The sequence below is a fragment of the Physeter macrocephalus genome, chromosome 4 (genome assembly GCF_002837175.3).
Source record: "Physeter macrocephalus isolate SW-GA chromosome 4, ASM283717v5, whole genome shotgun sequence".
NCBI classification, from domain to species: domain Eukaryota; kingdom Metazoa; phylum Chordata; class Mammalia; order Artiodactyla; family Physeteridae; genus Physeter; species Physeter macrocephalus.
In genome coordinates this window covers 138,440,546-138,468,485 of record NC_041217.1, presented here as the reverse complement: position 1 = coordinate 138,468,485, position 27,940 = coordinate 138,440,546, and the positions used below count along the sequence as shown (strand labels likewise).

At 53.4% G+C, this 27,940-nt stretch overlaps 1 protein-coding gene across 3 annotated transcripts; it reads left to right on the top strand.

Annotated features, from left to right (window-relative positions):
• Positions 1-70: 70 nt before the first annotated feature.
• On the top strand, positions 71-27,709 carry TTC22 (tetratricopeptide repeat domain 22). Of its 3 annotated transcripts, none has more exons than XM_055084600.1 (7): positions 71-766; positions 14,116-14,171; positions 14,374-14,489; positions 15,120-15,238; positions 16,483-16,644; positions 19,588-19,740; positions 27,331-27,709. In XM_055084600.1, the coding sequence occupies exons 1-7, from the start codon at positions 200-202 to the stop codon at positions 27,412-27,414; spliced, it is 1,257 nt and encodes a 418-aa protein (XP_054940575.1). In that variant the 5' UTR covers positions 71-199; the 3' UTR covers positions 27,415-27,709. The 3 variants fall into 3 exon arrangements, with proteins under 3 accessions (XP_054940575.1, XP_023975692.1, XP_054940574.1); XM_024119924.3 differs by lacking the exon at positions 27,331-27,709 and adding an exon at positions 20,298-23,449; XM_055084599.1 differs by lacking the exons at positions 14,116-14,171; positions 14,374-14,489; positions 15,120-15,238; positions 27,331-27,709 and adding an exon at positions 20,298-23,449.
• The last annotated feature ends 231 nt before the right edge of the window (positions 27,710-27,940 follow it).

Sequence of the window (27,940 nt, the reverse complement as noted above, 5' to 3'; positions counted from 1 at the left end):
AGCGAAAGCGTAAACACCCACAGGGCGCTCCCAAGCCGACGCTCTGACCCACCCACTGGCGGGCGGCGCCCCGGGATGGGAGGTGGCTGCGCCCTGGGCCTCTGCGCGCTGACCCTTGCCTCCCGCGCCGGGCTCGCTTGAGGGGCGCCCCCGTCCACGGCGGCCTCCGGAGCAAGGCTCGGGGAGCCGCGGGGCAGCCATGGCGGAGCCCGAGGCCGCGGCCGAGGACCTGGACGCCCTCATCCACGACCTGGACTACCTCCCCGGCCACTTCCACCTGGAGATGCAGCTGAACTTCGAGCCGCGCTCGCCGGCCTCGCTGCACGCCCGGGACCTGAAGCTGCAGCGGGACGGCCTGCGGCAGGAGCTGGTGCTGGCGGCTGCCACGCAGCGCCCCGCCGTGCGCCACCTCCTGGGCGCCTTCGCCTTCTACCTGGAGGAGCTGGACGAGGCCCGCGAGAGCTTCCTCGAGGTGGCCCGCGAGGACCCGGGCAACCTCAACGCCTGGGCCAATCTGGCCCACGTGTATGGGCGGCTGGGGCAGAAGGAAGAGGAGGAGGCGTGCGCCGGGAGGCTGGCCGGCCTCATGGGCCTGGCGGGGGACCGCGGGGCCGCCGGGGACCCCTCGCTCCGCGCCGCGCGCTGCCTGGCCGAGCAGGGCTACGCGCACGGCTTCGACATGGGCTGCGCCAGACCAGAGGAGCGGGCGCGGGTGCTGGAGGCCGGCATCGAGCTCTACGACAAGGCGCTGGGCCACGCGCAGCAGGTGGGTGACCCCTCCCCAGGCTGGGAGGGCTGGGGTCGCGGCCCCCAATGTCTGCAGGGATGCCCCCGGCCTCCAAATTCTCACCGAACCCTGGCCCTTTGGCTTCCCGAATACCGTTCCAGCGTGCCCCTCCCACCTTGGGTCCTAGACCAGGCTTGTAGCTTTTCTCTGCGGGATGACTAGGGCGTGGACCCACTTCCCAGCGGGTTAGCTTGCGTAAGTTTCTTTGCTGGCAGTACTGCAAACTCAACACACCAACTCATGCCTCTCATCTTGCTCCTCCCAGCAAGTACCTGTCCCTGCACCTGTCCACACCCACCTAAGTATAAGGCACAGCTCCACATCCCGCCAGAAACAGGCAGCATTCTTGCCTCCTCTCTCCCCCTCACACACCACAGCCATCTACTCAGACCCCAGATCCTGTCCGCTCCGCCTCCTCATATCTCCAGCGTCTATCCACTCCTCTCCTGCCTCCCCCTGCCAGCCCAGCCTCCATCATTCCCTGCCTGGGTTCCTGCCTTCCGGCCTGACCCTTCTGCCTCCTCCTCCACCCTTGCTGCCAGTGTCATGTTGCTCAATCTTGCTGGCCATATCCGTCAGCTGCTTACAACCCCCAGTGACTCCCCACTGCCTGGCACATAAGTCCCAGGCTCTCCGGTGGGCACTGGAGACCCTCCGTGACCTTGCTCTCTGCCTTCCCTCTGCCGTGTTCCCCCTTCCAGCCAGGCTTTTGCCACCGTCTACTTCCCCTTGTTCCCCGTGGGCCAGGTCTCCTTACAGCCCACCTTGCCACTCTTTTGGCCTCTTTCGGAGATGCCCTTTGCTCTACCCTTGCCTGGAAGGTTGCCCTCGCTCTCAGGCATCCACTCCGCTGACTTTGCCAGGCTGGGTCAGGCATCTCCCCTGGGCTCCCACAGCACTGCCCACACTGTCCATTTACAAGTCTGTCTCCCCACCTCAATCTTGAGATCTTCAAGAGTGGGGACAACATCTGTCTGGTTTCCCACTGTAAAGCCAACACCTGGCCAGTGCCTGGACACAGTGGCACTCAGTAAATGCATCTTGAGTGAATGTATGTGTAGCATAGGGCCCGGAGCTAAATAGACAAATGCTAGGTCTATTAGTTACCCATTGTTGTATGACACATATCCTCTGAGACTTAGTAGCTTGAAACAATAAGCACTGATTGTCTCAGAGTTTGTGTGCTCAAGAACCCAGGCATGGTTTAGCTGGGTGCCTCTGGGCTGTGGTCTCATCTGAAGGCTTGCTCAGCTGGGGGCGGTGGGGTGGGGGTCTGCTTCCAAGCTCACACTTATGGCTATTGGGAGAATCAGTTGCTCACTGGCTGTTGGCCAGAGGCCTCCCTCAGGTCCTTGCCACAAGGACATCCCATCACTTTTGCTATATTCTCTTCATTAGAAGTAAGTCAGTAGGTCTAGCCTACAGGCAGAGAGAGGGGGTTACACAAGAGCACGAATACCAGGCAGTGGGGATCACTGGGGGCCATCCCAAAGGCTGCCTGCATTGGATGACAGACAAATGATGTAGAGGCATTATCCTCTTGTTACAGAAGAGGAAATCACAGTTCAGAGAGGTACCATGACTTCTCCTTGAAGGCACAGCATAGGCAGGGTTGAGCTGATAATGATGACTATTTGTGACAGTTAAATGACAACAAGCCTTCACACATGGGTAGGATGGCTCCATTCACAAAGCCTCTGCACACCCCTTGGAGCCTTTTCCACCAAAGCTTGTGGCTCCCCCATAAGAGGAAATGTGGAGTCAAGACCTCAGGGAGTGCTGGGTGGGAGGCACGGACTTGACTTAAGGGGAGCAGGGCAGGGTGGAGGTTAAGACGGTAGACTCTGGGTCAGACAGTCCAGGTCCAAATCCCAATTCCCCATGCTCTCACCTCCAACTAGTCCGTAGCATGACTGAGCTTCCCTTTCTATGAAATGGGGATAATAATGATGCTTGTATCCTAGGATTCCTCATCCGTAAAATGAGGAACAGAGCCTGCACAGAAACAGGAGGATCACAGACGACCTCTGCCTCTCCTGACCTGGGAGAGCCTCCTCCCCCCTAAACTGTGTGCAGCTGTGGCTATCCCCTGGGGCCAAAAGGAACCCAGGTCTCCTGTTTTAGAGCCTGAGCACAAGGTCCTGAATGCCAGCCGCCCTGAGTGGAAGGCGTGGCCAGCTTGGTGTATGTTGAGTATGGTCACAGTCTCAGAGCAGGGCCTGAAAAGCCCTGGACTGGGAGCCAGGAGTCCTGTGGGTTCTCATCTCAGCTGCAGCCACCCACGGTGGGGCCTTCTCCTGTCTGGGTGGTGGTTTCCCCATCTGTGAAAGTGAGGGAGGGGGGACTGGATGGTCTCTGAGGTCCCTTCCTGCTCTCAGGAGAAGGCTTTCTGGAGGAGGTGAGCAGGGAGGCGAAGTTTTGGACGTAGGGAAGGAATGGGCGCCGACTCCTCCCTCCCTGCTGCTGGTCCGCCCGGTCACAGTGGGGGCCGCACCGTCCCCTTCAGTGACCGCCCAGAGGAGAGAGTGTCAAGCAGGGCACTGCCCTGTGTTCCAGGGAGGGAGCTGACTGTCTCAGGTGGGAGGCAGCCTGTGCTGTGTCCTTGGGCCTGGCCCAGCGGCTGCTCCCCAGGTCTGCACAGAGTGTCTGTGGTCAGAGCCTCCCCCCCGCAATCCCAGGAGAAAGTGGGGATTTGGAGTTCCCCCATTTCATCATCTGAGGATTAGGAGAGATCATGCTTATAAAGTACCTGGCACAGAGTAGATGCTCAAGAAATAGTCGCAGTCAGGATGACAATGATGATTTTGTATAGTTAGAGCAGGAGGCTTGGGTTCAAGCACCCAGGTCACTTATTATTTTTCTGTGTGACTTTGTACAAGTCTCTTTTCATCTCTGGCCTCAGTGTCTGCTTTATAAACATTAAACAATAGTGATTTCTGTCTCAGTTTACTATGATTATCCAATCAAATCATGGGGTAAAAGTGCCCATAAACTGGAGAATTCTGGGGCATGTCTGAGACACACATGCTCAGCATCTTAACATTTATTGAGCACCTACTGTGTGCCAGGCCCTATCGTTAAGAACTCCTGCCTTTTAGAAGCTCATGGACAAAGGGAAGAACAAACATTAGTTCCTTCAGTAACTAGCCTTCCCTGAGCCCCCTCTCTGGGAGTGGGGGCCAAAGGGGCGTGTCAGAGGTGTGCCTATGACTGGCTGAGGTCACAGGCGTTCATTACATGGCCTGTGCCAGGTGACAATCATCTCTGAGTGCTGTACACCAGAGATCATGGTTTCTGAACCAAAAACAGGACCCCCCCAGAGGCTGACAAGGGAAGTGCACTTCGAGGACATCAGGACCCGTGTTGGAGTCAGCAGGGACCTAGCAAGTCCAGGTCCTGGGGATAGAGTGACAGTAACTGAACTTCAGAGAGGACACACTTCCCTTCAGCACAAGTGACTGAGGGAGGCTTCTGGAAGAGGCAGTAGTGTACTGGCAGGAATGAGAGGAGGGCAATCCTGACAGGGGCGTGGTGTGTGCAAAGGTCCTGCGGTGGGGGCTTTAGTGACAACTGAACTGGAGCAGGGGATGAGACCTGGAAAGAGGGCAGCCAGAAGCTTCATGGGGAAGAGCACGTGGTGGCCCTGAGGAACTGCTGATGTGGTCTCTGAGGTCTGGTTCCTGCCCTCCTCTCAGCCGCATTTCCTCTTACGTCCCTTGAACCTTACTTCCCAGGGACTCTAAACTTCTCATACTTCTCCAGACATGCTGTGCTGTTTCACAGCTGCCTGTGCAGGAACTTTTCCCTCTGCCTAGAAAGCAAACTCCATCCATCAAAACCCAGCTCAAATGTCACCTCCCCCTTGAAAACCTTCCTTCACACAATGCCCACCTTCACACAGTAATATTCATGAACACTCTTCTCCGGGTGCCTTGCGGACTTCATCTTGGTCCTCACAAGAATCCCCTGATCCCATTTTACAGATGTGGGAACTGAGGCAGAGCAAGGCTAAGTAACCTGCCCAAGACCACAGAGCTAGTAAGTGGCAGTTGAGTTTATGCCACTCTGACTCCAAAGCCTTTGCTCTTTCTGTAGAGGTGGGAGAATTGGGGTGCAATAAGTGTGAAGCTGATGGCCGGCAGGATGGGGAGGGGAGCCCCCCACACCGGCCACCTCCTGGAATCCTAGGGTGGAAGTGTGGAGAAGTAGAGAGAGGGTTGCCGTGTATAGGGAGTGGGGGGGGGATAGGAAGGATGAGGGCAGAGGTGAAGTCAGCATGGGGTCAGGGAAGGAGGCGTGGGGAGAGTGGAGCAGCCGCTGAGGGACCTCCAGTTGAGAGGGTCGCCACCCACAGGAGCACAGCTGGGGGTGGGCGGCCAGGAGTCTGACCCACTTGGTGCTGCAGCTCCAGGAGATTTTCCATCCTGAGGGGGCTGGGACTGTCCCAGGCAAGGAGGAGCCCCCGGAGCTCAAAGAATAAAGAGCAGCCAAAGAACCAATGACGGCTGCTCATCTGCTAACTAAAGTTACAAGAGAAAACATTACAAAAGTTAGTAATTCAGCCCATAATCCCAAAATAAGCAGCATGTCTGTGTGCGAGTGGATGAGTGTCTGTGCCTTCCCTCTCAGCCCTTCGTTCCCTCCCTTTCCTCGTCCCCAAGTTACAAAAATATGATGAGGCAGATTGCTTTATCCGTTATTTCTCCCCATCCCCATCACCTCTCCACACACACTCACAGAGGGATTCTTGATGGAGTCTCCAGGCTGACTGGGTATTAGGAGCAAACACTTTGCAGTTAGACGCACTCGGTTAAAGTTCTGCCTCCATCACCAGGTGGCTACGGACAAGTCATTTCACATCTCTGAGCCTCAGTTTCCTCATCTGCAAGGTGGGATTCTAACATCACCTCACAGGGTTGCTGTGAGGATTAAGCAAGAGACCGTGAAGGGCTCCAGGCAGAGTGTAGATCGTGTTGGGGCCCAGCCCCTCACCTTGCCCACCCTCTGGCCGCCACAGCCCTCAGCTTTGCTCTGTAACAGTGGTTTCTGTCTTGCCCCCTAGAGGGTGAGCCCTCTGTCTTGGGCGACCCTCTATCTCTACCTACCACCCTGTGTCTGGAACGGAGTTGGACACCCAAGAGGGGTTTGTGCCTGTTGCTAAATTTAATTTGGTTTTGTAGTCTTAAAATCCCCATTATTTTTCTAAAATAAAGTAACTCGAACTTATATTTCTCTAAACAAGTAATATCTCTGTCCCAAGCTAACTCAATCATTTGAGTTTCTTCCCCTTTACCCGGAATATTGTGTGGCTTCACACACACACGTACCTGCACACACACGCACAGGTACACACACATGCAGATCCTTCACCCCTGCTCCTGGCCCAGAGCAGGCTCAGGGTGGTAATAGGAAACACCACCACAGTGGGTGCCATTGATCCAGCTACACACACACACACACACACACACACACACACACACACACACACAGAGACACACACACACCTGTGCCATCAGCGGGAAGGCCAGCCCCAGGACCTGGGGAATTCCTCAAGGAGCTGCCCTCCCAACAGCTCTCCGCCTCCCACATGCCCCCCTCTCTCCCCCAGCCTCCCTTTCTCCCGCTCCCCTCAGTCCCCCAGCACCAAACCCTGACAACTCAGGCACGCGGTGCAGGCAGATGCACTGCTGGGACCGAGGTCAGAGCGTTGGTGTGGGAATCTGCAGGCTGCAGGGACGCCCTGGGTGACCTGGGCTGGCTGTGTAACCTCTCTGAGGGTCCATGTCTCCCTCTGTGAAATGCGGACAGTGGTACCAGCCTGGCAGGGGTGTGGGAGGAGGAACTGGGGTCACGGAGGGAAGGTCCAGCCCCAGCGAGCTTTGATGGATGCGTCCTTCTCATCCTCATCCCCTGATGGGGCTGCCAGGACTCCTTCTAAGTGAGCTCCCGCCCTCTTTCTGCTTCCTCCCACTTCCTCCTGCCCCTTCCTGAGCTCGCCCTCAGCCCAGCCCAGAACCAACTTTGGGAAAAGAACAATGACATCAGGGAAGACCCCACTCGGAGCCAGGGGTCAGGATTTGGGTTCCTGCCTCAGCCCTGCCCCGACTGGCTGTGGGACAGTGGGCAAGCCCTCTGTGGACGGTGGACATTTCCTCCTGTGTCACTGGACTCAGGTGGTGGCCAGGGTGATTTCAGGGACAGGAAGGACTTTGATAATAGAGAAGTGGGGGAAGGAATGAACCTCCTGGCAGAAGAAAACACATAAACACACAGAGGGAGGTAGGAAACCACAGCTTGGGGAATGTCAGGCACGGTGTTTTGAGGACTTTAGAGTTGATCTCCAACTTTTGAGATCATGGGCAGGGTTTCTTCTCCCATGGTGCTTGCAAACACACACACAGCTCCACAAATCTGAGTGGTTTGATTTGGATGATGCTGGACGATGAGCTAGGGACTGTGCACTTGTGTGCTTTTCACAGATTATCTCACTTGCTCCTCCTAGAAATGCTGGGGAATCAGAACTGTTATTAACTCCATTCTACAGATGAGCAAACTGAGGCTCAGAGAACTGTAGCAACTTGCTCAAGGGCACACAGCCATGAGTGGCTGGCTGGAACTGAACTCAGTTCTCTCCAACATAAAGCCCAGGCTGAGGGACAGCTGTCTTGATACTCTAGCCCCAGCCTTCTGATGGCCTCGGTGCTGCTCACATTTGCATAACAGCACCTTCTGAATTTGCTGCTGGCTTCTTTCCCTCCACACCTGGCAATTTTGGGAACTGGGTCTCCCCTCCTTATTGATACAGGACCCCAGAGCCAAAGTTGCCTGTAGCATCATCTGACCCAACTGCCTTCTTCCCAGGAGGAAAGATAGAGTGTGTTAAGGGTGCACACAGCCCGGACCCATGGGAGGGGCTGAGAAAATGCAGGACTTCTTCAGACCTACCCGGTGCCAGAGCTGGATTTGTACCCAGGACTGGACAGGGTCGTTTTCTCTAGGGACCATGGAATAGAGAAGTGGCTCTATTCAGTCCTGCGAGTCTATGGAACCAGTGCAAAGCAAAGCTGGCTCACAGGGTCTGCGTCTGCGTTACAGATCTAGGACCAGAAAGGGGGTGACAATGGGGAGCTGCAGTCGATCTGCTCCACTCTTAAAATCCACAAAGACCATGCAGGGAACCCAGCCAGGGCTGAATAGGTGACTCAGCTCCATGGCACAGCACCTATCCCCCCAGTCCCCCCTGCCCAGTCGCACTGATCACTCCCACCCATGTGCCTGTGACACAGGCAAACCCAGTCGATCATCCGTGCTTATAGATGCGGAAGCTGAGGCCCAGGCTGGGCCAGCGGACTTTCAAGGAACCCTGGGGGAGGTAGAGGCAGTGGTGGGACTCCAATCTCAACCCTCTGTTTACTCCCCACCGCCACTGAGGCAGGAGCTGGATGAGGAGAAACCCCTGCCCAGTCTTTCTGGGGCAGACCCCCAGGGGTGCCAGGCCAGCCAGGTGGGCTGGGGCTGGAGCTCCGCGTGCAGAGCCCGAGGCTGCTCTGTGTCATCACAGAGGACATTCCAGTTGAGCAGGAAGAGCATAGTCCTGAGGCCTGCCACCTGGTGACTTTTATTTCTGCAGCATCAGCCTTCACAGACAGAGTCAGCCTGATGAGGTGGAAAGAACAGGAGCACTGGAGGGAGGCAGATCTGAACTTGAATCCTGGCACTTCCCCCTGGGCTGTGGGGCTGGCCGGGCAGCTTTTCTCTTAGCTTCTGTTTCCTCACCTGTAAAAGGAGGAGGATGCATTACACCTTCTCGGGCTGCTGTGTGGGTGGATTCAGTGCCATGACGCATGAAAGTGCCCAGTGGACAGCTGATGGTTGAGAAATGTTCATTCTCTTTCCTCCTTCTCATCCCCCCTCCCCTGAAAGAGAATCAGTCAGCTCTCAGGAACTGACTCTGAAACACAGAATACAACGTCCACAGGGGCAGAGTTCAAACTGCAAGGCAAACGTTTTCCTTAAGAACCAATAAAGTCTCTGTATAGCCTATGCAGACACATATAGATTCATAAACCATTAGCATATTGAGATCTTCTATTGAAATCCTCTAAAATAGCTAAGACCTGCAACATTTCCTTCTGTGGGGACCACCTTTTGAAGTAAATGGAGTAGCCAGCTGAGACCCATCCTTATATCTGCCAAGTTAACACAGACCTGCTCTGTAATGTCTAATCCTAATCCTGATATTCTCTGCAGGTACTGCCAGATCACCCACCTTTGTCAATTACCCACCCAGCTGTAGCAGCTTGGATCTTCAGGCTTCCAGAGTATCACAACTGCTGATCCTTTTGCTCATTTAAAAAGAGATGCAGGGGCTTCCCTGGTGGCGCAGTGGTTGAGAATCTGCCTGCCGATGCAGGGGACACAGGTTCATGCCCCGGTCCGGGAAGATCCCACATGCCGCGGAGTGGGTAGGCCCGTGAGCCATGGCCACTTTGCCTGTGCGTCCGGAGCCTGTGCTCCGCAACGGGAGAGGCCACAACAGTGAGCAGTGAGAGGCCCGCGTACCGCAAAAAAAAAAAAAAAAAAAAAAAAAAAAGAGAGATGCACTGGCCTGCCATTTTCTCCTGGCTCTCTGCAGTGCTAGACTCGAGTGCAGTGGTTCTATCAGATTCCCAGGTGCTGCTGGTCGGGGGACCCTACTTCGAGGACCACTCGTCTGGGGTAGTCAGGTGCAGGAACTCTGGGGCTAAGCTGCTGGGTTCCCAGCTCTGCTACCTTCTAGCTATGCCACTCTGGGCCACAGGTGCCTCTTCTGTAAAACTGGGATAATCGTAGTCCCTACCTCCTAGGTAACCCCGGAGTTAACACATGTAAATTATGTGCCTTACTATGTGCACATAGTAAGTGCTCAGTAAAATGCACTATTACTAGTATAGCTATTTCCAGGTTTCAGTCCAGGCTTTCACACTGGCTGTGTGTCTTTGAGGATGCCTTCTCACCTCAGTATTCCCATCTGTACTAGGGGGGTGATGATAACCCACTCTACATTCCACAAAGGGCTTTCTGAGGATCATGTGGCATCAGTATGAGCTCACTTTGTAAATGGTAAGCACTGTACAAACACTTGCAGTGAGGTGTTGTGGGAGTAACATGCACTTGAAGTCAGAGACCTGGCCTGAAATATCAGGTGAAGTAGGCACGTCTCTGCCTCTTTGAGCCTCGGTTTCCCCATCTCTGTAATGAGGGAAATACCGGTGAGGGCCTCGGAGGAGCTGGGAGATGTCCTGAGAACCCCTTGCCTGAAGTCTGTGCCTCACTCTCACCCTCAGCTAGTACCAGGATCTAACCAGCTACTTAAGGGCAGTGCTGGTGCCTGGGCCTTGCCAGCTTGAAGCCTCGCGGGCTCATGCTCTGGCCAGTGCCCCCTCATAGACCCCAGAACCCCCAGCTCACGGGGTCCTGATGAGGATGAACAAGAGAAGAGGTGTGGTGTCCTGCCAAAGCCCACACGGGGAGGCCCTCAGTCAATATTCCTCTCCTGGCAGAGGTCCTGTCAGCCCCTCCCAGGCTGCCTCCAAATATATCGCCTCTGGGAGCCATCAACTCTGGAAGTGAATTCCTTGCAGCCATAAGAGGTTTCACAGCAACTTCATTCTCCAGGAGAGAGGAGAGGAGGGGGCAGTCAGAGGCCTGTTTAATTTAATTTAACATATGTGGCTTGCCAGGTTGCCCCTGGTAACAGCTTCGGCTGCTGCTTCAGTTACAACTAGAAGGATTTTTAAAGAGACAGCCCATTTTAGGACCAGAATTGCACAGCAAAATGAATGGTCTCTCTCTACTAGCTCCATCACAGGGATGGAGGATTGGAACCCAAGCACAGTGAGGCTTCAGACTAGGTTTGTTTATACCATTAACTCCATTCCTGATTCGCAACCCCATAAGCCCTCCTGCAAATGTTACTCTTAAGTGGGATCTGAGGAGGGGCTACATTTGGGATTTGTCATAGAGACGTCACTCAGCTAGCTACTTCTCTGAAAATCAGTTTTAGTCTTCAAGTAGAAGGGAAGGAGGAGAGTTAACCTTTAGGAGTTGCCCCTGCAATTCAGGCACTCTGCCACCAGGTGGTAGTATTGCTTACTTAGTGCAAACCATAACCAGGCTTGACTTACTCAAGACTATCAGTATGGTGGTGAAACCACTGGGTTTTAAGTCCTGATACTAACTAGTGTGTGACCCTGAGCAAGCTGCTTCACCTCTGTGGTCTCAGTGTTCTCAGAGACATAATAAGGGGATTGATGGATCAAGATAACTGAGTGCTGTGGACAGGCTTCGGGCTAGGACTAGGAAGGCATGAGTTTATGGCCCAACTCTGTCATGTACTAACTGTGTGATTTGGACACATAACTTAATTTCTTGCATCTTGAATACCAAACAGAAAGTGGCTATGAACCAGGGAGAGCCCTGAGGACAACACACTGCTCTTCAACACTGGGGACCTGTGGACCCCACGGGGCATGTGAGGCCCTAGGAGCACAGTGAGGGGGTGGAGAGGTGGAGAGTGGGGTGAGGCAGGATAGCCCCGGACTCCAGAGCCTGAGACCTCGATGCCCCACCTAGAACTGAAATAGGGCAAAGCAGCCTCCTAGACACACCTAACCCTACACGTTTCTAACCCAAACCAGGAGAAAGGGGGCAAACGTTTATGGAGGTTTATGGGCACGGTCTCCAGGCTGGTCACCGCCTCACAATGCCCCTTTGCAGATAAGGACACAGCCCCTGAGGGGTAACACATCCACCCAGGGTCACCCCCCTCTTGTGGCCAGACCTGTTGGCCACCCGAACCTCTGCTCTCTGCACTGCAGCCCTCCCCTAGTCTAGGATACCTGCTGTCCCTTGTGGTCACATCTCCTTGTCAGGAGCCTGAAAGGGGGAGCAAGTTCTGTGTCTCCCCACCATGACTCAATCTGGCCAACCTCAAAGCAGGCATGGAGCCAGAGGTCACAAGATCACAGCCACAGGCAACCAGGGAGACTGAGGCACACATGCCTTTAGTCCTTCACACAGACAGGTGCTGACATTATGTCAAGGTCCTTGGCCAGCTTGGCCCACAGTAGGTGCCCCATGAATCTGAGTCCCCTTCCCATGTCCCAGGTCCCGTGCAGGTGCAGCAGGTAAGGTCATCTGGCAGCCCATCCAGCTTTTTGCTTTGGCCAGTGTTCTCCATTGCGCTCTCAAGGATGCCCTTTAATCCTTGGGTCCCGCCGCTCTCCCCTCCAGACAGCCCTGTTCCCAGCCAAGCCCCCATACACGTATTCCAACCTAAGTAACAGGATAACTCTTCAAGGTGATATGGATGCAAAAACACACCGGATCCTGGCACTCCCCACCTCTAACCCCTTCTATGCCTCCCCATTGCCTTGCAGATGACTTCCAGGTCCTGAACCTGACACTCAGGGGCCCCTCCTGATGTTCCCCTGCTGGCTCATCCCCTCGCCCCTTACAACTGGGGTTCTAGCCGCTCCGGGCTGCATGCAGCCCCTGACACACCTGCTCACTCATCTCTGAGATTTTGCACATGATGTGCCCTCCATCTGATGCCCTCTCTCACTGTATCCACCTGGTTGGCTCCTACTTGTCCCTGAGAACCCTGCTCGAGCACATCCTCCTCTAGGAGTCTGGGGGCCCCCGGATCATGTAGGAAACCTCCTCCCATAGCCCCTGGTGTTGCTTCTACTCTAATTTTGTCTTTGGTCTGGCTTTCCTGCCAGACCTGGCTTGGATCAGGGTTCAAGACACTCCCCTACGGGCAATCACACTGCTCACTGACATCTACTCACAGGTCCCCCTTCCTCTCTTCCTCCGAACCATCCAAGGCCACCCCAGAGCAGTCGCAGCCTAACTTGGCAACATTAGCTCCCGCCACACCCCAGTCATACCGTGCCCCATGCTCCCCAGCTGCCCACTCGTGTCCGTGCTGAGCCCCCGGTCTGGAATGCCCTTGTCCCCCACCTCACCCTCGCAAATACCACTGCTGTTCAAGGCCCACCTTACAGCCCATCCTCTATGAGACCTTCTCAGAGTCTTCTGGCTGGAAGTGGCCTCTTCATCCTGCTGCATTTGTCTGCATCCCCCTCTCAGCCTTGATCAAACCCTGCTTCATATTATCGTTATGGGTAAGCCAGTGTAATGAGGGGAGCAAGGGCTTTGGAGACTAACAAATGGGGTTCAAATCCCAGCTCTGACACTTGCATGCTGTGTGACCTTGGGCAAGTCATTTTGCCTCTCTGAACTTCAATATGTGCCTCTGTAACATGGGGATGACACCTACCTCATAGGTTGTTGTGAGATTGAGATGATAAGTGTCAGGATCCTGGCACATGGCAGGTGCTCCTTCAAACCCCATTATTTATGGTCTCCCCAACCGAGTTGTGAGCCCGTTTGGGCCAGGGTGCAGGTCCCATTCAGTGCCACAGCTCCATAGCACCCAACACATCATAGTTGGTCCTCACACCATAGATGCCTCACACCATAGAAATGCTGGCTGGACTGAATGCTTCATCCTGGCTGCTGAGGGTGGGGTGGAGGGATAATAGGGGCCCTGAGCTGAGAAGGCCTCTGCGGGTGGCGAGTGGTGAGTGCAGAATGGAGCCTGGTCCACCACAGGAAATGAATGTGGAGGGAGGGTCTGGAGCCTGAGGCAGAGCCGCCGATATGCACTGGGGGTTTTATTGGTTTTCATTAAAATTCCTTCCCAAGGCAGGAGCAGCTACTCCCATAAATAACGGCATAAATATTTTATCTGGTGCCCAAGTCAGTCTAAATGCACAGCAAAGTTGGCAAGAAAAACAATGGGAAAACGGTTCAGGGTGGGGTCCTGGGCTTCAGCTGAACTCACTCACATGCCCAAAGGGGCTTTTCTCAGGAAGGTGGAAGCTGAGGGATGGTGCCAAAGGGGAGAAGCAGGGGAGAGAGAAGGTGACTGGTGGAGTGTGGGCCCTGCGGTAGGGGTGGATCCAGGGCACAGGTCGGGGAGCCAAGGGGAGGGGAGCTTAGCCTGGAAGGCAAGACGGGAGGGAAGGGAATGGACACCACGCCTGCTCTGTGATGGACACCTTGCTCGGGGCATTCACACAGGTCATCTTGTCAAATCCTCTGTGGTCACAGAAGTGAAGTGACTCGCCCAAGGTCACCCAGCCAGCCAGTGGCAGAGCCAGGACTATGACCAAGAGTGTATTTGCTGCTTCTCAGGGTTCAGGGAAAGCAAGGGAGTCTAGGAACAATGTCCCACATGCTTCAAAAGCAGCAGCACAAGCCATTCTCTGCTTCCCTAGATCCCGAAGGAGGAAAAAAGGGGCTGGTACTTCACCATGGCAACGCTCTTCATCAGGTCAGGCTACGGGTTGGGGATGGGATGGTGGGGAGGGACGGGGAGAGGTGGGGCCTGGAAGCCAGGGGAAAAATGGCTGAGCCCATCTCGTGGCAAGGGCTCCCCGAGTTCCCCTCCCTGCCCACTGGCCTGGGGAGGACTCGCAGCACCCTGGGGACGGCTGGGAGGGTGCTGACCAGCCGCGTCCCCTTCTCTGCCACAGGTTAGATGGCATCTTACTGGAGCTGGGCAGCAAGGAGCAGAAGAGGTTGCCGGCCTTCAACCGCACGCTGGCCCTGCTCCGGCAAGTCCTCAAGTCCTCGGAACCCCACCACCAAGGCAGGACCCGTGGGGACGGGTGGGAGAGGAGCCTCTGCCCCGTCCTCCCTGCACCCGCCACCAGCCCTGCCAGTCTTGTCACTGTCCCCACCTCTAGCACTGTTTCGCTGTCCCTCACCCTCTGTCTCATCCACTCCCTTGTTCACCTCCGGGAGCTCGCACACCTCGCACAGGTGAACGGGCGCCTGCAGATCACTCCAGGTGCACATGTCCAGGCCTGTCTGTGACGGAAAGTGTAAGAGACAAGAGTTCTTGCCATTGCAGCTTCTTATCCCCATTTTGTGGTGGGAGAAGGGAAGGCTGTTCTGGAGGGGAGTCGAGTCATTTTTCCACAGGGACCAGAGGTCCAGAGCTGGGGAGAGCTGGAGTCAGAGAGCGGGGTGTCCTGCGTGACACAGTAAACACAGAACAAGCACTGAGACTGTTCATCTCTCCACTCACACGTCCCTATCCCCACCCTTGTTTCCCTCGGTCCCTGGCTGGCCCACAGTGATTTCATGCCACTTCCCCTCCCTTTGTCTTCCTGGGGGCTGACACCTGGGGTGACGCTGGCCCCCTGCCTCCTCGTGGCTCCCCTCCCTCTCGCCTCCCCGATGCTGCCTTTGACCCCTCTCCTGGCCTCACCCCCAGCTCTGGCCTGGTGCTACCTCGGGATGCTGCTGGAGAGGAAGGACACCTTCTCCATCACCCCCATGGGCATCCATGACTGCGGGTTTTCAGGGACCGACCCCCTGGACTGCTTTGGCAAGGTATGTGCCCCCGGCCACAGAAGCTCTCCAAACCTGGATTGAGCCTGACACCTTAGCCTCCTCTCCCGGAACCCGCTGCTTCTCTGGGTGTCATCCGCACCTCCCTGCCTTACTCAGGAAGTGCCCTTACTCCAGACCTTTCTCTCCATCCCAAACAAAGCCAAAGTGCTCCTTTGTCCTCTTGGCCTATGAGTCAGACCTTCTCCACTCCTCCAGGCCTGTCTTCTAAGCTAGTCACGATTTCCCAGATATACCCTCAGGCTTTGTCCCTTCACACCCGCCGGGCAAAGTGGAAAGAAGATGAGGTTAGCTGGGGTCTGGATGCCAGCTCTGCCCATAGGCCTTGTGACCCTAAAACAAGTCACTTCCATCTCTGAACCTCCTTATTTGTTAATTATGTGATCTGTCCACCATCTAGGATATTGAGAGACTGAAAGGAGGTAATGGATGAAACTGTTCACTGTAAACTGTAAAGTGCTGTTCAAGCCTTATTCTTGGCACCTCGTTTCTGTGGCAGTTGCCACACTTAGCTCAGTTTTTGAAGACTTTCCTGGAGGCCAGGGACCCTGTGATTTTCGTTCCCCTTGCGGTCAGCACGACGCTCTGCCCAGGGTACGTTCCTAGCATTTGCTGGTCAATAATGAGCAATTTCTTGGTGAGAGATCTTAGTGAGAGCAGAGCATAAACACTGGTTCACGTGTGTTCCGAGAGTTGTGTCCAATTTAACGCACTGCCTTTGCCCCTCCTTGGGAACCTATTCTGTGCTGGGCACAGAGGTGGACAGATGAGGCCCCTGCCCTGTAGGAGTTCACCGTCTCAGGGGCAGCAACAAACACAAGGCAGGCAGCTGCCAGTAATAATATTGGGGTGGTGGTGGGGGAAGTGCTGTGCCCAGCTAGAAACACCGTGTGAGTCTGGGGGAGGTAGAGGCTGATTCTGGCCCCTCCCCCTACCTGCCCCAGGAAAATGGGGGAGCACACGGCAACGTGTCTGAGGAAGAGGGGTTTGCCTGGGATCTGGAGGGATTCCCTGGACATGTCCCGTGAACATGGCAGAGAGCATGGCAGTGAGTCAGGCTCTCAGGAGTTGAGTGCCAGTGAGCTGTGCCCAAAGTGTTGGGTCCCACGATGTGGTGGATATGAGGAATAAGATCTTTGGGGTAATATGGCTCTACTGAGAGAAGGGTTTCCAGTTCTGGCAAACAGCCAGACAAATGGTTTGTTCTTACCTCCTCCCTTACCCAGGCCATTGAGATTGCCAAGGACCAACCCCCCATCCTGAATCACCTGGCCAAAATCTTCCACTTCCTCGGAAAGCAGGATATGGCCATTGGTACCTGCAACATGGCGCTGGACATCCTACGAGATCCGGAGCTCAACTGGCAGGCATACTGCACAAGAGCCAAGGTGAGTCTACCCGCAGCTCCACCCCATCCTGCCATCCAGAATCAGAGAACAAGGGCCAAGACCTTGTGGCCAGAGCCCGGAGGTCAGGGAGCCTTCATGGTGGAAGGGAGCTTAGGTGTCATCAAGGCTCACAGTTTGTGTTCTCTAAGATTGTTGAGTGAGAGAATGAAGGAGCTTCCCACCCACTTCTCATCCCTTCTGCAATGACCTGGCCAACAACCTGCCAGCCTCCTCTTTGATTAGAACCTTAGGCAGTCATACTGACCTGGGTGTAATTCTGGCCTCTCCACTCATCACTGTGAGACTTGGGGCAAGCCACTTACCCCTCCAAACCTCCATTCCCAAATCTGGAAGATATGGATAATAACATCTATCTTAAAAGGTTGTCAGAAGACTAAGTGAAGTAACATCTAAAGCAGGTGCCTGGAGCATGAGAGGTGCTTGTGAAAGGCAGAGGGTATATTGGAGGAAGTCTGATGTCGTAGATCAGAGCTCTGGCTCTCAACACCGCTGGCCTTGGTTCAAAGCCCACAGCACCGCTTACACGCTACGGGACTGTAGACAGAACACTCTTGCCCAAAGTCCGAGCCCCAGTTTCTTCTTCTATAGACTGGAGGTGATTGTACCTGCCTCACAGAGTTGTTATGAGAATTAAATTAGACTCTTGTGTAAGACTCAGTACTGACCACATAGTAAGAGTTCATAAGTGGTTGAGCAGTATTATTAGGTGTATTTTTAACTGGCTCACTGTCGCTTGAGGCAGTCCACTATGGTCACTGAGCTCCGCAGATTACTCATTTAACTGAGAGCTGCCTGCCTCTGGCTTCCCCCTACTGGTCCCAGATCTGCCTTCTGGAGCCCCTACAGAACCCATCTGCTTGGGGGCAAAGAGCTGGAGCTCTGAGTTCACTTTGCTCCAGGCTGGATAGCCCTTCTCCACTACCTTTCATGGGACATGATGGCGAATCTGCTCCCTTGGTCTTGGTCTGTATGACATAATCATTTTGCCAGCAGGTACTAGACAGTCAGTTCCTTCATGGCAGTTGATGTGGTCATTATCAATAGTAGTGATATTACTCATGACTGATAGTAAATAATAACACCTTTCTATAACACTCTGCATTTCACCCAGCACTTTCATATTCATGGCCTGATTGAATTCTCGCAAGATCCTGTGAGAGGCCAAACGTGTGTCATTTTACTAATGAGGCAACAGAGAGGCAGTGACTTTCTCGGGGTCCTGCATTCTGTTAGTAGGAATCCAAACCTCACTCTCCTCACGCCATCACAGGTTGGCCTGTAGCCTATGCTCGCTGTCTCCCTGTAGCTCCAAGGATCACACTTACTACTCAGATGACCAGACTGGCACCAGGATGGAGGCAGGGCATAGTGAGGAGGAAGGAACAGAAGGGACAGGAACTCATCTATGTAAAAGCCTCAGTCCCTGCTGTGACCCTAAGGCCCTACCTGGCCCATGACCTTGACCCACCCCGGCTCAGCTCCCTCCCTCCCAGCCACACTGGGGTCCTTGCAGCTCCTGAGGCACGATCTTGCCTCAGGGCCTCTGCCTAGAATGCTCTTCTCCCAAATATCCAGTTGGCTTCCTCCCTCACTTCCTGGAGGGCTCGAAGAAAAGGCAGAGCTGCTAGCAGCCATCTTCTTGAAAATGTCAGCTTCTCACCAACACTTTATGTCCTCCTGTCTTTGTTTGTTTTTCCTTTTTAGCACTTATCACTTCCTAACACACTGTTTGCTGATTTATCATGTTTAGTGTCTCTCCCCCCAGTTGAAATACACGCTCCACGAGGGCAGGGAATTTGTCATTTTGCTCTCTACTATATATCCTCAGTTCCTGGAACGTAGCAGGCTCTTGATGAATATTTGTTGAAAGAATGAATGAATGAACTGAGCACCTACCATGTGCTAGGTCCTGGCTAGAACATATTCTCTCCATTGTCATGGTAATTCTCCAAGGAAGATCTTAGTGTACTGATTTTTCAGATGTGGAAAATGAGGCTCACAGAGGTCAAGTTAATAAAGAGGGGCAGGGGCTGGAATTCAGCCAAGTTCAATTGGCTCCAAAGCCAGAGCTTCCCACTCCCACCCCACCCCCACCTCATGAAGCTGTCTTAGAACCAGAGCCCACCAATGGCTATAAAGCATTAATACCTTCAACGACAGTGACCCCCTTTTTCCTTACTTCCTCCTTCTCCACCCCTTCCCTACCCTCCTGAACCTCTAGATTTTCTAAATGCTCCAAATAGATGTGGGGAAAAAGGGAGGAAGTGGTGATGAAAGCAAGGGTCTGGAATCATTTGTAATTTGATGCTTGTAAGCTGGGGCCACCTGCCATTCTTCCCACACTGCTTGCTTACACAGTCTCTCACAAAATCGGTGCTGCCATCCCATCTCAACCCCCTCCCCTAGTCACCTCTATCCCATCACCCTGTTTATTTTTTCATAGCACTTGTCACCACTTGAAGTGGTACCTGTTTATTTTTTCATAGCACTTGTCACCACTTGAAGTGGTACCATGTACTTGTTTATGATCATCTCCCCTACTAGAACGTTCTGCCAGGGCAGGGACCTCCTCTGTCTTATCACCACTGTACCCCAGTACCTAGCACAGGGCCTGGCGTATGGTGGGCACTCAATACATATTTGTTGAATGAATGAGTGAATGAATGAATGACTCTTAACTTCATCCAATGCCCTTCATTGTACAGAGAGGGGTCAGTGTACTAAGGCCCAGAAAGAGGAGTGGCTAGCCCAAGTTGGCACAGGACTAGGACCTCGGACTCCCGAGTTCCAGTCACAGGGGCTTTCCACTGCACCACAGAATCTCCCTGAGTTGCTGTTAAGAAAAAAACTTTATTTAGGATAGAAAAGAGGGCAAGGGTCCTTGCTTGGAGCATCTTCCCTGAGCTGACTCTCTGTGGGCAGATCCACGTCAGAGCCTACCTGCATGACCTGGAGCGAAGCAAGATGGGGCTCGGGGGCATGCCGGACAGGAACCACCTGGCCTGCGCCAAGGCCGACCTCGAGGAGGTGGTCAAGGTGTGTCCAGGCCTCAAGACCTACCTGGACATCGGCCAGGTAAGGTAGCCTCTTGGCTAGGGTAGCCAATAGCTGACTAAAAACCTATTAATTCTCTGCCAGGCCAGGCCTGGGCACTGAGGACACAGGGAGGAACGCGGGGCATCCCCAGGCCTGATAACAGTACCTGCCTCCTACTGCATTGGTGAGGATTATAGGAGATGATGCACCTACAGCGTTCAGAACAGGGCCCAGTTCTTTCTAAGCACTCAGAAAGTGTGGGCCATTATTCTGTATCCTTCTGTGCCTTCCGTGCACACGGAATGACTACCAGAGGTTACAATATCTTACGTATGAGAACACTGAGGCCCAGAGATTGCCCCGCTCAAGGTTATATGGCCGAGAGCACTGGGGCTGGAACTGGAATCAGAGTACTGTCTCCTTTTCCAGGAGAGGGGCACCAAAATTTGCGATGAATAATTGTCGAGGGAGGGAGGGTGGGAATGAATGTGTGGAATTTTTAAGACAGCAAGTGTGGGAATGGAATGAACGGGGGTGGGGGGGGCGTGAGCAGCGACGGCAGGGGAGAAAGGCTCACCCCAAAGACCCCACCCCAGGTCTACTACTACATGGGCGTGGACGCTGTGCAGGAGCTGATGGCGGTGGACGAGGCGGCGCTGAACCAGGCGCTGGTCTTCCTGTCCAAGGCCGGTGAGTCGGAGCTGGGCGCCACGCTGCCCGAGCTGCAGCTCTTGCGCGGCAAGTGCCTGCGCATCAAAGGCGAGGAGGCCAACGCGGCGGCCTGCTTCAAGCGCGCCATGGAGCTGGACGACGCGGGCTCCAGCCACACCGAGGGCTTCGGCTGCCTGCTCGAGGCGCTGCTGGCGCAGTGGAGCCAGGCGCAGCTCAGCGACGGCGAGCTGGGCAGCGAGGTGGACGCGTGGCTGCGCTGCGCCCAGGACAAGTACCCAGCGGCGCGCCTCCGCCAGGAGCTGCAGCGCGTGTGGCGCGGCCACACGGGCGAGGTGCTGGGGCTGGCCCGGGCCTTAGTGGCGCAGGGACGGCCGGCGCTGGTGCGGCTGCTCTTCGAGACGATGGAGCGCGAGGGCAAGGATGCTGGCCCATGGCGGGGCCGCCGCGCGTTCTCCTTCGGAGGTCCCTGAGGCCCCGCCGCGTTGAGGCCCCGCCCACAAGTGATTGGACCTGGTCGGGGCGCTGCACACCGGCTTTCACTGCCGTAAACTGGCGGGTAAGGGGAGCCCGTCAGATTCTTTTTCAGGAATTGGAATGGAAACGTTGGGACCCTAGGACGGTTTGACGTGCCCACGGAGGCAAAAGGGCCTGATTCAGCTGGGGCAGACGCGAGGGGCCATTAGGAAACTGTCAATTGAAGGACCAAATTGTACAAATATGCAGAAAACATAATATGGAGCCTCCCAAGAGCTACAGAAGATAATTGCCTCCATTTTGGTGGCTTTCTACTACCCAAGAGCCTGTCTTTGGATTCCGTGAGCCACGCTCTATCCTTATAATAAGGCCCCCTTTACTTAGGTTGACTGGAGTAGGTCTCAGGTCCTGCCTCCAGAGAAGCCGTGGCTAGAGAAGAGGGCACAGCTGCCAAGGAGCAAGTAAGGGAAGGGCGGTAGTCTACACCTGGCTGCTCAGGGCTCTTTCCTGCCTCTCTAGCAGCCTTGCAGCAGGCCTCATCCTGGGCCAGCTTGGTCTGAAAGGCCCTCAAACTCCCTGAAATAAAGACCATCAGTAGTACCTTTGCTTGACTTCTCTGTTCTGGGGGGAAAGTAGGGGCCCCACCCAAGGAAGTGCCAACTGCCCCCAATCTCAAACCTTCTACAAAAGAGTGAAGAAAATCTTGGAATTTTACACTCTTGAAATCCTAGTCATAGAATCTTAGACGTGGAATTTTATTGTCAAAGGCTTAGGCTCTGATTGCCAGCAAATCTTAGAACGGCCAAGCTGGATTCTTGTGGTCCTACTTACTTACAAGAGCTAATTTAACCTAAAATTCCAGATCAAGTTCTTTCCTGACTGCAAGAATGCTGGTTGTGCGTAACTGCAATGGCAAGACCCCCTTAATGGTTTGTGATTTATTTTGCACTTTTCCCCTTTTTTAAAAAAAAAGAGTTATACTCACTGCTTTGTTCATTTTCCTGATGCTCAGACTGTACCAAGGATAGGCCAGCACCCCTGCATCGCTTCTCATGTCCCCAGTGACAGATGGAGAACAGACCGAAAAGTGCAATCCCTAGAGATCACGCACCCAGATCTCTTATTGTGCACCTGGGAAGACTGAGAGCCCTGGAAGGGAAGTAGCTTGCTCAAAGTCACACTTCCTAGCCTCCCCACGCCTGTCCCTCCAACTTACTCTCAGCATTTTTCAGGTTTGGAAAAATACTAATAAACTGATAACACTAAAGCATTAAGTGTTTACGTGTTAAGGGTTTATATGTCACCTGTCACCTGGGGCACTCTGATATCCATTGGGATAATGCTGTCGTTCCAGGCACCTGTGAAATCCAGACAGTGAGGCCACCCTAAGGCCCCTGAATTCCACCTCAGGGCTCATCATGGCTCACCACTTCAGGTGGTGACTTTCTTTCCCTCCTTCCTTCCTCTCATCTCCATTGCAGGAGAGTCCAGGAGGTGACTGGTCGGCAGGCAGCATACACAGCCCTGTCCACTTCTCCCCCATCCTTTCTCCACCCATGGCTGTGACCTGTGACCTTCCCTACGACAGGAACCCATCTCTTTCTTCTCCTGCTTCCCCAGACAGACAAACTGAATTCAAGGTGGTTTACTGGCAAAGTTGGGAAGTTGGTGAGGTTTGTCCCTTCCCCAGGCTTTCCAGTTTGTTTCCTTCCTCTCTCTTCCTGTCCTCAAGGTCATGCATTTCTCCCTCCACTGCCTCCTCCTCCTGCCAAACCTTTTCAATGTAGCTTCTTTCTGATAATCTCATTCACAGAATCATATAAACGACTAACGAACACCCACTAGGGCTTCTGTCAGGGGTACTGACAGAAGCCAACAAGAGAAAGGAAACCCTGTTTCTGGGACTGCCTCTAGTGTGCAATACACTTCATACATGTAAACTCATGCAGTTTTCTCACCAGCCTTGCATGGTAGGCGGCATGATCCTCATTACAGATGAGGACATTGAGACACTGAACAAGGTCACATATAAGCATGGGAAGAACCAGGCTTTGAACCAGACCTGCCCCGCGTGTGCTGTCTCCTGGGACACAGCCCTTCCTGGGAGATGTGTCATGGGTGGTCTAGAGTTGGGCCTGTGGTCCCCAACGCATCCTGTCACTACCCTGCTCCCTCCCCACAGTGTACTAGTCTCCCTGCTCGAAAACTGCCTTACCTCTGTGCCTTTGTACATCCTGTTCCTCCACTGCCTTTTTTCCTGTAATTTCTATCCCGAGTGCTAGGCTCAAAGGTGCCTCCTCCAGGAAGTCTTGCCAAATCCTCCAGCTCTCATTGATCACTCCGTTTTGTGCACACTCTCAAGGTATTGTGTCCCTCTGCACTGCTTATATTCCCTTGTCCTTGCACCATAATGATGTCACCATGTCTGTTGTCCCCATTCAACTCTGGCTCTTTACAGCAAGGACCACGTCTGATTCAGCCCCATGGCCCAGCACTGAGCTTGGCACATAAGACAGGCTCAGTTTTGGTTGTTGAACTGAGTAAACTCACAGCAGGGACGTGGCTACGTCAGTCCCAAACAGGTGACTCCATCACCGGGTCCACAAGGGCTGAGGTTGGGGCCAGGTCTGCCACCTAGGGAACTTTGCAGGCTAGAGCTCAACCGGAGAGCGTGGGCTTTCTTTCCACCTCCTCTCCAGCTTTAGACCAAATCCCCAAACCTGCCGCTAGGAAACTGAGGCCCAGGTAGGGAAACTGAGGCAAGAGAGCAGGGACTTGCCCAAGGTCAAGCAATGAATCAATGACAGATAGAAACTTGAACCCCACCTCCAGCCCCTTGGGCCAGTGTTCTCTACCCTTGGGGCTGCCTCCTTTGCCAAGCTCGCTTCTGTTAAGTCCAGGAAGACCACAGGCCTACCAGTCATTCACTCAGCATTTATCGAGCACCGGCCAAGTGGCAAGCATAGTGCCAAGCTCTGGGGCTACGGTGCAGAACAGAATAGACCCTGCCCGGGCCTTCAGGGAGCTCACAGTCTAGAGCATGCAGAGCAGGTCATGCAGGACCTCATGGGCCACAGTGGGGACTTTGGAAGACCAATGGGAAGCTCTCGGAGGTTTAAGCTGTCAGAGCTGGCTACTCCATCCTCCCCACTGTTCACACTCATTCTGAGTTAGTGGCCTTTCCCCAGCCCAGTGGGGAGGAGAGGATGGCTGTCCCTGGAGCTCAGGACGTGTCCTCGGCCACACCTCTTCAGCAAGCCACTGCTGAGGCCAGGCCTGGCAGTCCCCCAGGATCGTGGCTCTGGCTGGTTTGATCTTTATTCAATTACAGCTTTGAGTCCTGTGGAACACCCCTGCCTACTGGGCAGCTGGGAGGAAAACTCTCTGTCACACAGCTGAAGCAGCAGGAGCTCCTTAGGGGAGCACTGCAGAGTAAAAGCCTTAATGACCCCATAATCGGAGTAATGAAGTGAATCGCACCTTGTGCTGCCTGCCCATTCCTTCCTCTGTGTCTAGCAGCCAACATCAGGTGCTAGAAACCTGTTTAGCCAGCATGAGCTAGGCATGTTAAAGATCATGAAAACAGGTAAGATTTTTCAGTTATAGGTTTTTAGAATCTCAGTATTGAAAAGAACCTTAATCATCACCTCTTCCAGCCTCTCCATCTAAATCAGAACTCCTCTCAACAGTGAGTGTTCTGAAAGGAGTATCTAAACCACTTGCATGCCTCTGGCACACAGGCAGCTCACTACCTATTGATGGAATCAATCCATTTCTTAACAGTCTAAGTTTTCTGAGTTTGTCCTTTTATTGAGCTGAAACCTTCTTTTATGTAATTTCTATGTCTTGATTCAGGTTCACCCTTGCCACATAGAACACAGACCTGAATAAGCAAGGTGACCTTGATCAAGTCACTTTGCTCTGGCTCCCATTCTCACTTTATGTTGTGGCACCTATTACAGTGTTTGAATTGTTCGAAGGTGGCTGGCTACTCTGCCCGCAGCCTGGCTGAGCTCTGGCCTGGCCTCTAGCTGCCAGTGCCCACCCTGGAGCCTGCACAGAGCGGGTGCCAGCAGCTGAAAGCAGAACAGAACAGGTCTTCTCCCGTCTCTAATCAGGTCCCGAGGGAGCACCCTGTGTAGATGGTGGTGGCTGGATGCCAAATGAAGTGAAATATCTCCTTTTCTCAGGCTGTTAACATTTTTTCTTGTTTAAGGAAGGGGAGGATAATGACATTTAGCACTTTACAACTCAGCAGTAAAATGAGCAGATGGAAACAGATCCCCAGCATCATGGGCATGCTTCCAGCAAGAAACCCTCCCCGGCTCTGGCTCTGGCACCGCGGGGCTGAAGTTACTGGCAAGGTTTGCTGAGGGGGTGAGGGACACCACCTGCTCGCTCGTGCCCTGGCTCCTCCCACAGGCAGCCTCTCCAGGCTGCACATCGGTAGTACCGGCCCCCACGTCCTGCTTCCCGCCTCTTCTCACCCTGTTCCACTTACCTGAAGTACCTTTCCTACCCACGGGTCTGTTTGGACTATGACCTCTCTAGCTTGGAGATGAGGAGGAGGAGCAGAGGGGGGTGTTCTTGGAGAGCGTGGTGAGCAAAAACTCCTGTGGAGCTGTGGAAAAGCTCCAGCTGGCCTCTAGATGGCCACAGAAGAACAATTTGAGCAGTGAATATTCCCGCAGGGAGGTTAAAAAAAAAAAAAAATCGTCATCATTATCATCATCAAAACTATTTACTGAGAACTTGCCATGGACCAGTCCCTGTGGCCCATGTTTCATACGCCTCACCTCATTTAACCTTCACAAGCCCAGGAGCTACGTATCAGCGTTGTCTCCATTTTACAGATGAGGAAACTGAGGCTCAGAGAGGTTCAATAACCTCTCTGTTCCTTCCACACTGCCTTGATTTTTTAAAAATATTTATTTTATTTATTTATTTTTGGCTGCGTTGGGTCTTAGTTGTGCAGGCTCTTCGCTGTGGTGTGCGGGCTTCTCTCTAGTTGCAGCGCGTGGGCTCTCTAGTTGTGGCTTGCATGCTCAGTAGTTGCGGCATGCAGTCTTAGTTGCCCCGCGGCATGAGGGATCTTAGTTCCCTGACCAGGGATCGAACCCACGTCCCCTGCGTTGGAAAGTGGATACTTAACCACTGGACCACCAGGGAAGTGCCCCCCCCACCCAACACACTGCCTTGAATGGCAGACAGGCTAAAGAGTACTAACGAATGGCTTTTTAACTATTTGGGGTTTAGATTAGTTTCTCTTCTATCACATATGTTGCTCTATAAACTGCACACTTAAAAAATCTGAATGCACTTTTCACATTTATGTTCCCAAACCAGTCTATAGCTCTATGCTGGGGCTTGTTCTATTTTGGCATGTAAATTTTTTCATTAAATTGCAGCTCCTCTGTGAGTTTTATTTGTCATCCACAAAGTAAAAGAAACAAACCTAAGAACCCCAACTGTGGTGGAGAGCTACTGGTTCCATCTGCCCAGTGCCCCTCCCTGCTGGGAATAGAACCTCTCCTTCCTGGGCTACTAAGCACTCCTTCCCCACTCTGAGTGGTGGCAGAGGGCTGCCAATCATAATACCCCACCCCCTGACTGCAAATGCAGACATGTAATCCAGGTTGGGCCAATCAGAGTCCTTCCCAGAAAGTTTTCCAGCTGGGTGCAAGGGACAGAAGATGCTCTCTGGGGACTTCCCTGGTGGCGCAGGTTAAGAATCCGCCTGCCAAAGCAGGGGACATGAGTTCGAGCTCTGGTCCGGGAAGATCCCACATGCCGCTGAGCAACTAAGCCTGCGAGCCACAACTACTGAGCCCGAGCACCACAACTACTGAAGCCCGCGCCTAGAGCCTGTGCTCCTCAACAAGAGAAGCCACCGCAATGAGAAGCCCGCGCACGGCAACAAAGAGTAGCCCTCACTCGCTGCAACTAGAGAAAGCCCACGTGCATCAATGAAGACCCAACGCAGCCAAAGAAAGAAAGAAAGAAAGGAAGGAAGGAAGAAGATGCTCTCTGTCTGTCTGTCTACTGGAACAGCTATTAGCGACTGTCCCTGTTAGGATTAGGCTTAGCTGTGGGCATCAAAGACCTGAAAACAGTATCTTAAACAAGATGGTGTGTGTTTATCTTGCAAGGCCAGCTCAAGTATCACCTCATTCCCCTCCACGCCCCCTCTCTGCTCACCTACCTGGTACCCACTAATGTCATCCTACTGCAAGCTCCTGACACTCTCCACCTGGCTGGAAGCACTGGGTAGCTGACCCCCCTGGGAGCAGCCTTCAACCAATGGGGAATGGAAACTGGATAAATACCTGAACCTCATAAACAGGGGTGGGTGGGGGGATAAGATAATTTGGAGGAATGTGAGATTGAGACCCAGTGGCCCATAGCTGTAATCTGCCCGTTCATTATCACACACTGTATTCATTTCTGGCCCTTCTTTCTCTCATTTCCCTACTCTCCTACCAGTGTTTCCTGAGATCACCTCCCAAAGAAACTGCTTGCCCTCGAATCCTTGACTCGGGGCCTGCTTCTAGGGGAGCCCAGCTTTAGACACCCTTGAAGTCCTCCCTCATCCCAAGAGAAGGACTCTGCCCCCTTCCAGTACTTGCATGGCACCTTGTTTGTACCTCTAATACAGTACATCATGGCCTACCTTGTTGTATTTATTAAGTACAAAATAGGAAGGAATAAGCATTTATTGAGTACCAGTCCCTGTACCAGGTGTCTTGTGCTCATTCATTCATTTATTCACTAATTAATTCATTCACCAAATCTTTACTGAGCATTTGTAATGTGCCAGACAATGATTTCGGCCAGGCTTTGGCAAACTGTAGCCCACAAGCCAAATTGGGCCCACTGCCTGTTTTTGTAAATAAAGTTTTGTTGAAACACAGCTGTGCTCATTGTTTACATATTTTTATGGCTGCTTTCATGTTATAACAACAGAGTTGAGTAGTTGTGACAGAGATGACATGGTCTGCAAAGCATAAAATATTTCCTGTCTGGCCCTTTGCAGAAAAAGTTTGGTGCCCCTTGGAATAGGCACCGGGGCTCCTGCAGTGAACAAAACAAACAA